This window comes from Panthera leo, chromosome B4 (assembly GCF_018350215.1).
Source record: "Panthera leo isolate Ple1 chromosome B4, P.leo_Ple1_pat1.1, whole genome shotgun sequence".
In the NCBI taxonomy this organism is placed as follows: Eukaryota; Metazoa; Chordata; class Mammalia; order Carnivora; family Felidae; genus Panthera; species Panthera leo.
Window position 1 is genome coordinate 52188908 of NC_056685.1, and position 12249 is coordinate 52201156.

Below are 12249 nucleotides of genomic sequence, written 5' to 3' on the forward strand. Positions count from 1 at the left end.
TGCTATTTAATAGAGGCTTTGGGGAAAGCAGACTGGGGGAGAGGGGAGTGTCAAGATCTATAATTTTGATACATTCAGTAGAGAATCTACTCCCTCTTTAACTTAGGCACATGGATGTAAGAGTTTGAGCTCAGAGAAGTACGGCAACAGGTACAAATATGTAAGTTTTCAGCATATTAGTGGTATTTAAAGGAATCAGACTGGATAGAATCATGTAGGAACTAAGTATAAATAAAGAAGTCTAAGGAGTGAGATTTGGGCTTATCACTGATTTTAAAGGACAATAAATCTGATGAAATAATGGTTTGGTAATGAGCAAGTATCTCTACATATTAGGGAATAGTGGTGACAATGATGAGTACAGTTGTGTTTTAAGAAATGAAGCATCAACATTCACATGCTTTCATTAGAGCATCTCCCTTGTGATGAAATCCTTAGGTTCACCATGGGAGGAATAGTTATGATCAAAAAAGTGAAGGACCTAAAAATAGTGGTGATTATACTAGGAGTCTGGAAAAATTCTTTTTTAATTTACGTGGACAAAACCATTTATGAAGATGAAAACATAAGCTTTTTAGCTGTAGAAAACATTTGAGAGATTTTAAGAACATACCTATGTTTGTCATACAAGGTATGACAAGTTTTTTTTCCATAAAAACTAAGGAGTAGGGATGATTTGCATCTCAAGTGACCTTGTGGAAGGACCTTGACTAAGGAAGAGCCACAAAAGTAGAGTGTAATCTTGAGGAATGCTTTTTGCTGAGGAAAGTGGATGGAAGAGGCATCAATCTGGGAACAGGTCTTCGTGGACATAATAGAAAAGAAAGGAGTGGGACACCTGGGTGGCTCAGTCAGTTAAGCGTCTGACTTCAGCTCAGGTCATGATCTCACAACTCTTGAATTCGAGCCCCGCATTGGGCTCTGTGCTGACAGCTCAGAGCCTGGAGCCTGCTTCGGATTCTGTGTCTCCTTCTCTCTCTGCCCTTCTCCCACTCACGTTCTATCTCTCTGTCTCTCAGAAATAAATAAATGTAAAAAAATTAAAAAAAAAAAAAAAAAGAAAAAGGAGTTAGGTGGACAGGTTCACCCAAGTTCCATGACTAGAAAGGTTTTGATGGAGGTGGTATGTGTTAAACAGAATCGCTTCTTTTAGCAGTCAGATATTCAATACGAACTGCAATTTTAAGTTTCCTTAGTAATCAAATAAGCATTTATAGGAAATACCTGTGTAGATAATGAAACGGTTTTGCAGAAAAATATATGTGTGAGGTGGTACTATGCTATATGCAGTTTGCCTAATTTGTCGTCTTTAATTGAAACATTTTCTTCTGAGCCTTCTCCAGAAGAGGTCAGCAGAATCCTAGTTACTAGTCAGTTGGTTTGCATTGTTTTTATATTATAATTTTTTGTAGAGGTGTTTTGTTTCAGCATCCTCAGATTTGTCTTTAGTCTTTTAAATTAATCTTATTATCAAGTCTAGAATTAGAGTACCTAACTATTGGTTTTTAAGTAATGGGAATTATAGGTTTTATTGATGTATAAAGTGCTGTTTTTACTTTAATATAATACTTCATCATATTTTGAGGTGGCTGTTTGCAGCTTAAAGTTGGTGAAAATACTGAGACTTCGATTATGAGAACACTACAGTGCTAATTTTGCTAATATGGAAGTTGTAAGAGTTACAAAATACCATTTTGGTCAGTTATTATTTAAGCATTATCTTAATTTTCAGAATCTAGTAATGAATGACCAGTATATTACCCTTTGTTAAAAATGTTTTATTTATTTTTGAGAAAGAGACAGAGCATGAACCAGGGAGGGCCAGAGAGTGAGGGAGACACAGAATTCCAAGCAGCTCCAGGCTCTGCGCTGTCAGCACAGAGCCCTACGGGGGGCTTGAACTCACGGACCGCGAGATCATGACCTGAGCTGAAGTTGGGCACTTAACTGGGCACCCCAGTATATTCCCTTTTTCATACTTTATGTTATGTAGGTCTTTTTAATTTAGGTTGATCTGTAGATTCCTTATAATTGAACCTAAACACTGATTGGCTGTTTCATTTAAAGTAACACAAACCAACCAGCAAACAAAAACACCCAAGCAAACAACAAATATCTTAGTCATAAATTATAGACTTCTCCCATCTCCGCAGTTCTTTTTTCTTTACCATCTTATTCTTAAAAATATTTCAACTAGGGGCACCTGGGTGGCTCAGTCGGTTGAGCGTCCGACTTCGGGTCAGGTCATGATCTCACGGTTCATGGGTTCGAGCCCCGTGTCGGGCTCTGTGCTGACAGCTCAGAGCCTGGAGCCTGTTTCAGATTCTGTGTCTCCCTCTCTCTCTGCCCCTCCTCCACTTGCACTCTGTCTCTCTCTGTCTCAAAAATAAATAAACATTAAAAAAATTAAAAAAAAAATTTTTCAACTAATGCATTGTTGGTTGGCAGTCTAGCTAATCTTCAGACTTTAATAGTAAAATAAATAGCATTTTTCAGTCCCTTAATAAAGATAATATGGTATTAATATTTGGGCATACAAAATTTTTTCAACTCCTTTTTTCTCTGTTTCTTTTGTGAAAATATATGATCAAAAGGTGAAGCTGCTATTAAAGCAGGTGAGAACAAAATTCTGTGATAATATCTGGTCCAGGATATGAATACTTAAAAATTCTTAATTAGAATCAAAACTGCTTTTTATTGATGCATTAAAATAATGTTTTACAAATAATTTTTATGATCTCTTATATCATTACTAGGTAATAGCTAAGAGAAAAGAGGATTCTGGAAAGATAAAACTTTTGCTTCATTGGATGCCTGAAGACATGTAAGTATTTGAAATACTGTATAATTAATAGACTCTTATTTTCTTTAAAAAAATTTTTTTAATGTTTATTTTTGAGAGAGACAGAGAGAGTGCGAGCTGTGGAGGGGCAGAGAGAGAGAGGGAGACACAGAATGCAAAGCAGGTTCCAGGGTCTGAGCTGTCAGCCCAAAGCCCAGTGCGGAGCTCGAACTCACAAACCATGAGATCATGATTGAGCCAATGTCAGACGCTTAACTGACTGAGCCACTCAGGCATCCTTCTTATTTTCTTTTTAATGTTTATTTTTGAGAGAGTGAGTATACAGGTGCACGTTTTGGGGGTGGGGCAGAAAGAGAGGGGACAGAGGATCTGAAGTGGCTCTGTACTGACAGCAGAGCTGAAGTCAGATGCTTAATAACTGACTGAGCCATTCAGGTGCCCCATAGACTCTCTTATTTTTATTATGATCTTACACTCAAATATCTACTGTGTTTGAATAGTTACTGTGTTTGAATATAAAAGAATTACAGAAATTAGACTGCAAAACATTTTGACCTGTCAGGGTTAAAGAATCTGTGAACGTTCTTATAGTACCTGACTCAAGTTACAACCTTTACAACTAGCTGTTTCTGTTTTCAATAAAAGTTGTAGCAATTTTTAATCATTTTTAGAATGTAATTATTTTTATGATTTTTAGATGACCCTCAGGCAGTACGCAAGCAGCCTTAGTTTTGCCTGTGTTTGAATCATTTAAAAACATTCTAAACATTTTCTAGCTCACAGTGATAAAGAAAAATCATTTGACTTGTTTTCCAAAAGCATTATATTTTTCTGGCCCTGAAAATCCTTAGGTTTTTCATGTTTTTGTGTTTAATTTTCCTTTTATCTTTTTTTTTAATGTTTATTTATTTATTTTGGAGAGAGAGAGAGCACAATTGGGGGAGGAGCAGAGAAGGAAGAGGAGGAGGAGGGGGAGAGAGAATCCCAAGCAGGCTCAGCACTGTCAGCGCAGAGCCTGATTGAGGGCTCAAACCCACGCACTGTGAGATTGTGACCTGAGCCAAAATCAAGAGTCGGATGCTTAGCCGACTAAGCTGCTCAAGTGCCCCTCCTTTTACGTTTTTATTAAAATTCTTTTTGTTAGAAAAGGTAATAAAGGTATATAAATCATAGAAGTTTGGGGTAAAATCAATAAATACCAAGAATAGAATAAATGAATGAATGGACTCTCATTGTGTATACTTGGTTTTTCAGAAATTAATAGTATGTGGTTAACATTTATCTTTTGTTACTCAGTATTTTTCTACAGTATTGTTTCTCAGACTTCATTCTAAGGAGATGTTAATGTGATGTGAATTAAGAGTTCTTCAATAGATTTGAGAGTTTACAATACATGTTAGCATATTAGTAAAGAAATCTAGCTTTTTTTAAATCCTGTGACTATCAAACTTCCATTAACGTAGAACATATTTTCCACACACATCCCCTCCATCCAGGTTTTGTGGAAATGCTACTGTAAAATATTTTGAAATGGCTGTGTAAAACTTATTTAATGAACTCCTTTTTTTCCTGAAACACTAAAGGTACCCGTTTTTCTCTGCTGTTAAAGAGATATTAAGATCAGCCAGTACACAAACTATGCAAATTATTGATGGGTTTCAATACACATCGCCTTCCTGAAAATTTGTGCCAATTATAATCCTACCCACTACATTAGAGAGCTTATTTCTCTAGTTATTAACACTGTTATCATTCTTACATTTTATATTTCTTTGATTACAAATAAGATAATTTTTAAACTGTTTTTATCTTTGGTGAATTGTTGGTTTGTATCCTTTGTCTATCATGTTCCTTTTTCCCTGATGAATATTCACCTGTTTCATACTGATTTGTAAGAGCTCTTTTTATGTTAAGGTTATAAACAGTTTCTTTAAAGTATAGTCAAATATCTGTGTATTTTTAGTATTTTGGATATTGATCAGTATAAATATCAATCAAATTGCTTTTATTTGAATTTCCTGATAGGATTGAATTTCTTTGAATTCAGGATTTTGGTCATGTGCATTTTTTTAAAGTAGAGTTTAATCTACTTCGTGTTTACTTATTTCTTAACTTGGTGTTACCATAAGGAATATAGTCAATATTACTATAATAATATGATATGGTGAGAGAGTAATTTTTCGAATTGTCGAATTACTATGTTGTATACCTGAAACTAAAATAGCACTGGATGTCAACTGTACTTCAATTAAAAAAAAAAAAAAAAAAAGAAAAGAAAAACTCCATCAAGTCAAGCTCAAGTATGACATTTACTCATTGAACTAAAAGACAAGGCAGTGTTCTATAATATGTGTTTCTAAGTTTGATATGGCTTTGCCACCAAAAATTCCTAATTCATTCCCAAATTCATGCCTGAAATTTCACTGTCATTTTTTACCTGGGACTCCGCATCCCGTTGCTATTTCTTTGGCTTCTGAGAAGGTTGTTAATTTCTGTGGCTCAGTCACGCTAATGGAAAAGTCTGGGTAATGTGAAATTATATAAAGGGTAAGTTTAAAATGAATGCTATTTCATTTATGACTTGTTTTTTAATTCATAGTCTGCCTGACGTGTGGGTGAATGAAAGTGAACGACATCAATTAAAAACTAAAGTAGTTCATTTATCAAAGCTACCCAAAGATACTGCCTTGCTTTTGGATCCAAACATATACAGGTAATCTAATTCTTGATTAGATGTTTTAATTTTTGAATCATAATCTTAAATTTCCCTAAACTTTTTGGATATAAGGTTAGGACTTAATTTTAAGTACTGAATTTCAGTACCAAGCATAGCTTGCTTTCTGGAGCTTTGTATATGGAAATTACATCACAAAAGCTTATAAATTGTAGAATCCAGAAAGATAATTATTTTGGTAAAGTTTATATGCCAACTTAATTCCAGATTTATCTTACATAGCTTAGATTCTAATGTACATACTATTTTGAAAATAAGTGTCTTTTGTTTACATACGTAATTCTTTTTACAATACCAGACTTTTATGGATCTGGGATTATACCACAAATGCCCTAAAATACCATAAATGATGAATTTTTTAAACTTCTACTCTACCCAAGCCTTTAGAACAGTTTAAATATTGTTGTGTTTGTTTTTAAGAGGAAGCTCAGTGTTCACATTGCTAATAATTTTCTGATCTGACCTTTGTTTTAGTGTGCTGTGCTTATGAAGGTATAGGGGGGGAAGGAGAAGAGACCAACATTTCTGACTATGTGCTGAGTCACTTTGCTAGGTGCTTTACATACACTTCATCCTCACAGCAGCCTGTGAAGTAGGTGTTACTATCTCTGTTTTACAGATTGGAAAACTGAGGCAAGAGTTTAAATAGCTTGCCTAAGGTTACACAGATAGGGTATGACTGAACTCCACACTGCCTCCATCCAAATGATGTATACTAGGGTGATTCAGAAAGTGGGGAAAATGCTTAAAAGGCACTCTTTATGAGCAGATTTTTATGTTTTAAAAATCAGTTTCAACTTGATATGTATTTTGCATAGGAATAGGTTGAATAAGAATAAGATAGCATATAATTGATAATCCCAAGTATGGATTTTAGCTGTCATAAAGAGACTCTGTCCCTATGTCAAATCCTGTAGCAGTTAAACATTCTGAAGGTTCTGTTTATTCTATGACTCAACTTCCTGGAATGTAATTCAGTTTAATAGGATTTCTATAATTTAAGATCTCTTCTGAGGGAAATTCTCACATAGTGAATGGGACTTGCCTTGTGGAAACCCCAAGATTCTTAAGTTTTCCCTATTCCCCCCAAATTATTATTTTTTAAGTTTATTTATTTTGATTGGAGGGGGAGGGCAGAGAGAGGAAGAGAGAATCCCAAGCAGGCTCTGCATTGTCACCATAGAACCCAACTTGGAGTCGATCCAACGACTGTGAGATCATGACCTGAGCTGAAATGAAAAGTTTGATGCTTCCGACTGAGCTACCCAGGCACTCCAACCCCGCAAATTGTTTTAAAGATCTTCTAGTGCAGATGCTAATAATAAGTACAATAAAAACTTGTTTTCTGTGTGATGGAACTGTGTTATTGAGAAATTAACTAGCATAAAAAACGGTGAAATTACCTTAGAGGAGAGATTGAGGGAAATCCACTATCAGAAATACGGGCAAGTCATGATTTACCTTTTTCTTTTTGAGAAAAATAATTGAATATTCTTTATTTACTGGTACTTAATTTAGGGTTTATTTCTGCTTACTCTTTGAAGGGAGTAATTAAAATTAGCATTTTAAAAGAGTGATATTTGGGGAGAGCCACCCTGCTATTAGAACTGGTTGTAAACATCCCTTAGGCAGAGAGTTGACAAAGGGGCATGAATCTTAATTATAAGATTCAGACTAACTTTTGTGTTTCTTCCCTGCATTCTACTTCTCCCTCTCTGAGGCTCTTCCTTTTTCACAGACAGCTTATTTTTGCTATTTTGTGTATATAGGAAGCAATTTAGATATTAGTGAAAGTAACTTAAAAAAAAAAAAACCATTTGGGTGCAGAACTATTGTCCAAAAGAGCATAGGAATTGCATTGTATGTTCTGAAAAGTGTTAAGTCTGCAATTCTAAATTGATGTCACTCTTGGGTAATGAAGGTGTTCTTAAGACATATTAAATGCATCTGTAGAGTTAATTTTCTTTAACTGTATTACTGCCCCCTGCCCCGGTCTTAACATTTAATTTTGACTCTAAATTTTCATGATTCTGCTATTCTGGAATTAGAATGGAGTCTTTCCTAAAGTGGTACAGATTAATAGAACTGGCTACATTTGCTGTGGTGTAACATGTGAGCGAGGTCTGGATTTTGATTTGGAGAACTTGTGAAATTAAGTAAAAAGAATAAAGTGATTATTCAAACTTGTTTTAGAAGAAATATTTTGTGGCTTATACACATCTCAAAATGAAAGCATGACAAACCTAAAAATATATTAACTTCAAAATGAAACTAAAAAGAACATATTTATTCAAGGTTTAAACATCAGTTTTAAAGTCCTAGTTGGCTAACATGCATGTGTTAGGCATGATATTCTTTTTTAGAATCACATTAGCCTACATAAAAAGGATTTATTAAAAAGCTATATTATATAACTGAAATTTGCATCCATTAATGTATGAATGCTTTGGAAATAAATTTTAATGATCAGTGATTATCACACTGCCTATATCTTATTAATGTTTTTAATGTCTCTTTTGAAATACTTAATGTGTTTTTGATTCAGTCCAATAAAAGAATATTCCTTTTTCTCTCTTTCTAGAACAATGCCGCAGAAGAGGTTGAAGAGGTAAAAAATAAATAAATACATAAAAAGCAAACAAGCGGGGACACCTGCAGTCTTAGTCACTGACAATGGGTTTAGTAAAAGTTGCACATTAGAGTCATAACCCCCTTCCTTTTTTTTTTTTTCTTAAATCCGGTATTTAGAATAATATTTATGCTTAGTGTAAACATTCTGTGAATGAAGTAGGCTCTTCTGTGGAATATATTAATATATTACTGTATATCCACATTTTCATGGAATGGTACTGTGGGAGACTGAGCAAACACTCTTCTGGCAACTTAGTGGAACAGCTTCTTAAAGGCTTTGCATGCTTGCTGCTTTAAGCTGCTTTTTTTTTCCCCCTTTAGCAATTACAGTAGTTTATATTGGAAAGAAAAACAATTACAACATGTGCCCTTAAAATACCAAAAGCACTGTAAGGATATTTGTCTTGACAGTGTCTGTTGAGTTGAAGTCATATTAGGAAATATTTAGACAATGAAAATTATCAAGAGATAATTATGATAAATAGATGTGATTGGTTGCCATTTGTGTTCTTTTGCAGAACTCTGATAAGAAAAGTGTTCAATTTGTATTTAAGCAAACAGTGAACGACATTTGCAATCAACTAAAAATTCGTCTATCGAATTAGGGCTGAAAATTTCTGTTAAAGAGTGTTGCAGTATGTCTGGTGGCTCCCTTTTCAGGACTAGGGTTTTCTCATGGAGTACAGTATGTTAATATTTACCTATATAACTAATCTGTTAACGGTTTTTGAAAAACCTCTATTTCAAATTATTTGAATAATCCTCATATTTTCATTTTAACCTATATAAGCCTCTAATTTTTTTTCTGAGGAAAGCATTTGGTTTATGAGCTGTTTTATCTTAACATAAGAAAAATTGTATTTTTTTTTTTTTTTTTAAGTATCTTCAAACTGAATCCTTTATGCACCAAAGTTGGTTTTGAAAAGGAAAATAAAATCACTTTCTTGCTTGGTAAGCAAGAAGCCATATGGATTTTTTTTAACTTACAGAAATGGAAATATGTGTAACTTGTTAGTATTGTATCAAACAAATGTTGCATAGAGATAATAGAACATTGCTTGTAAATAATTCAGCAGATTTGTAATATATTTTTATATTATGAAATGTACTGTAGATGTTTTTCTAGAGGCATGAAAGTTAAATGTATATATTATGGGTAGAAATAATATTGAAGGATATTGTAATTCACTAGTGCTGCCAGAGGAATTGTTAATAAAGCACCTTCTTTAACAATAAATGTCTTTGCAGACTTAAGGGACTATGTACTACTGTTAATATCTATAAGAACAAAACACATTGAACATCCTTCCAGAAAGTCTTTGAGGGAGGACCTATACCCATAATAGAATTATGGCACTCATTTCTGACAGTGACCGTGAAATCAATTATTTCCTTACTGTTGGAAGGACATATTGTAAAGTATATGTGGTTATATGCAGTCAAACTGCAGAAAAATACTCCTGATTGAGGAGTTTTCACTTTACTACAGTGATATAAAAACCAGCAGTTTTTACACTAAATTTTTTAAAGAAAAGAATAGACAAAAATATAGAATTAAGCCTTTGGTTCCAAAATGGGAAAGGTTCCATGATACATAAATCATTTCTCATTTACTTTAAAAAAATTTTTAAAATAATAAAAATTATGGGAGACTTTATTCGTTAACAGTGGGGTAAAGAGCTATCTATATACATGAAATGAGTCATATAAAATTAAATGAAGTGCAAATAAAAGCACTGCTACTATAAGACATTCTGGAATGGTTGTTTAATAAGGGTATTATCCATTTGATCTGTAGCAAATGTGATTTATTTTTTAAAAAGAAAAGGAAAGCAGTGTGTTTTACTTTTTTTGTTTTCTTTTGCTTAAGCACTTCATCAATTGCTTTATTCTGTATCTACAAAGTAATCTGCGATCTCCTTTGTTCTTTTAAAATTTTGATTTGTTATAAAATTGCCAAATAGAAGTGTTTCAGATATATAGTTTGTACCTGTATTTTTTATTTTATTGCCTCATGTTCTTGTAAGTCATTCTTAATTGACCGATGATTGTAGACCTTGCCTGAGTATTTTTTCTAATAAAACAAAGCAAATCACATTTAGCTTCAAAATTGTAACAATTCAATTGAATTTTAAAACGACATCTGAAATATACATCTCATTTTCTTTAGGGGCACAGCAAATAAATTAATTTTTTCGTGTAGAAATATTTATAGATGTCAAAACCTAATTTCATGGTTATTGATTAGCTAGCCTCTGAGTACTGAATCTCTCATGGTACTTTGCTGCTTATCTGACTTTGGTCTGATACTATATTAACACACCAAAAAGAATATGGAATTGAAATGAAATAGTTTTGTAACTTGTATATATACACACATACAATTAAGATTGGGAAATAAGTGTGAAATTTTTAATTTATAATAGTTCATTTAGTGATGTTTACTCTTTTATATTGTTCCTCCTGACCCCCATATGTGACATATTTGTAATATGGCACCTGAAATAATCTCTTACTCAAAATCCATTGTCTAGTTCAGCAGCAGACAAAGTGCAGCCCACAGGTATATCCATTCAGGAGAAAGTATGACTGCTTTCTCCCTGTAGTAGCAGAGTTGGGTAGTGAGAACTTAGGGCCTGCAAACCTAAAATATTTACTCTCTGACCTTTTAAGGAAAAATTTGCCAGTTCCTGGTATAGTTGATAAAATTTTTGGAAAAATAAACCTAAACCACACAACTTAATCTACATTTTGATTTGATAATGTTAATTTTGGTAATACACCAGTACATTAAGTTCAGTGAAAGTTGTTTATACTTTTCAGTAAATATTGCCATATTAGGTATCTGCAACAAATGGTGTTTTTAAAAAAAATTTTTACATTGAATTTCTCAATTTCACCATTTGTGTTTTTGTATCTTTAGGACTAAATGAGATTTTGTAAGTCAAGTTTATGTTTAAACCATAAGGCACATTTGCTCTATATAAAAGAATTTTGGAAGTGGAAAATATTGTAAAATTTAAAGTTGTTTATTTTTCTAATAAACTTTTTCATATATAAATCTTCCCTAAAGTGGACACATGACTTCTGAATTTCAGATGAAAGGAAATTAAGATGGACAATAATTAACTCTCAATGCGTATTTTAAGATTTGTTTAACTCTGATTGAAAGCATTGATAATCATGTCAGTAAATCTTTGACTGTAAAACTTTTTTCCCTTTCACACCTTAATAAAATGTTTTAAATATGCAAGTACTCTTAAAAGGATAGAATTTGCCACAATTACTTAAAACATCTTTTATTGTTTGCTATTTGAATTCTTGTTTTAATAATATATGATCAACAGAAGTGTTAGATACTCGGATAAAATTTTAAATGGAAAAATATGGTTGGAGTCTGTAAAATAGTTGGGTGCTTTCTGTATAAACTTTTGTTGTTGTTGTTAAGCCTTTAATACCACTGCATAGTTCTCTAAAAGGCAGACACAAATTCTTGGTTTAGGTAGATTCTCAGTATGAAAAACTGATATTTATCTGTAAAGAAGGCCTAGGGTTGTAGACCTACAAAGAGATGCTAATATACATACATAGTCTTTTTTTAGAAAAGTAGTTAAGTCATATATGTTATTTGAATTTTTTTTTTTTAAGATTTTGTTTTTAAGTAATGCCCAATGTGGGGCTCGAACTCACAACCCCAAGATCAAGAGTTGCATGCTCCCCCGACTTAGCCAGCCAGGCACCCTGAATGTTGTGGGTTTTTGAGAGAGGAAACAGTACATTTTGAAAATTAAAAATATTTTTCTAGACAATTAGAGACTATTTCTTAAAAGGATAAAATTTGTTAGAAAAATTTTTTTTAAATTTTTTTTTTTAAACGTTTTATTTATTTTTGAGACAGAGAGAGACAGAGCATGAACAGGGAGGGTCAGAGAGAGGGAGACACAGAGTCCGAAACAGGCTCCAGGCTCTGAGCTGTCAGCACAGAGCCCGACGCGGGGCTCGAACTCACGGACCGTGAGATCATGACCTGAGCCGAAGTCGGCTGCTTAACCGACTGAGCCACCCAGGCGCCCCTGTTAGA

General features: G+C 33.4%; 1 protein-coding gene across 4 annotated transcripts in view; it reads left to right on the top strand.

The window, feature by feature from the left end:
* AEBP2 (AE binding protein 2) overlaps positions 1-12249 on the top strand; it is a 92824-nt gene that overhangs the window by 60265 nt on the left and 20310 nt on the right. For 2 of the 4 annotated variants that reach the window (XM_042945935.1, XM_042945936.1), the window contains exons 6-8: positions 2757-2824; positions 5403-5516; positions 8119-8145. In XM_042945935.1, coding sequence (XP_042801869.1) covers positions 2757-2824; positions 5403-5516; positions 8119-8145 — 209 coding nt within the window. The other 2 variants (XM_042945934.1, XM_042945938.1) reach the window with 2 other exon arrangements.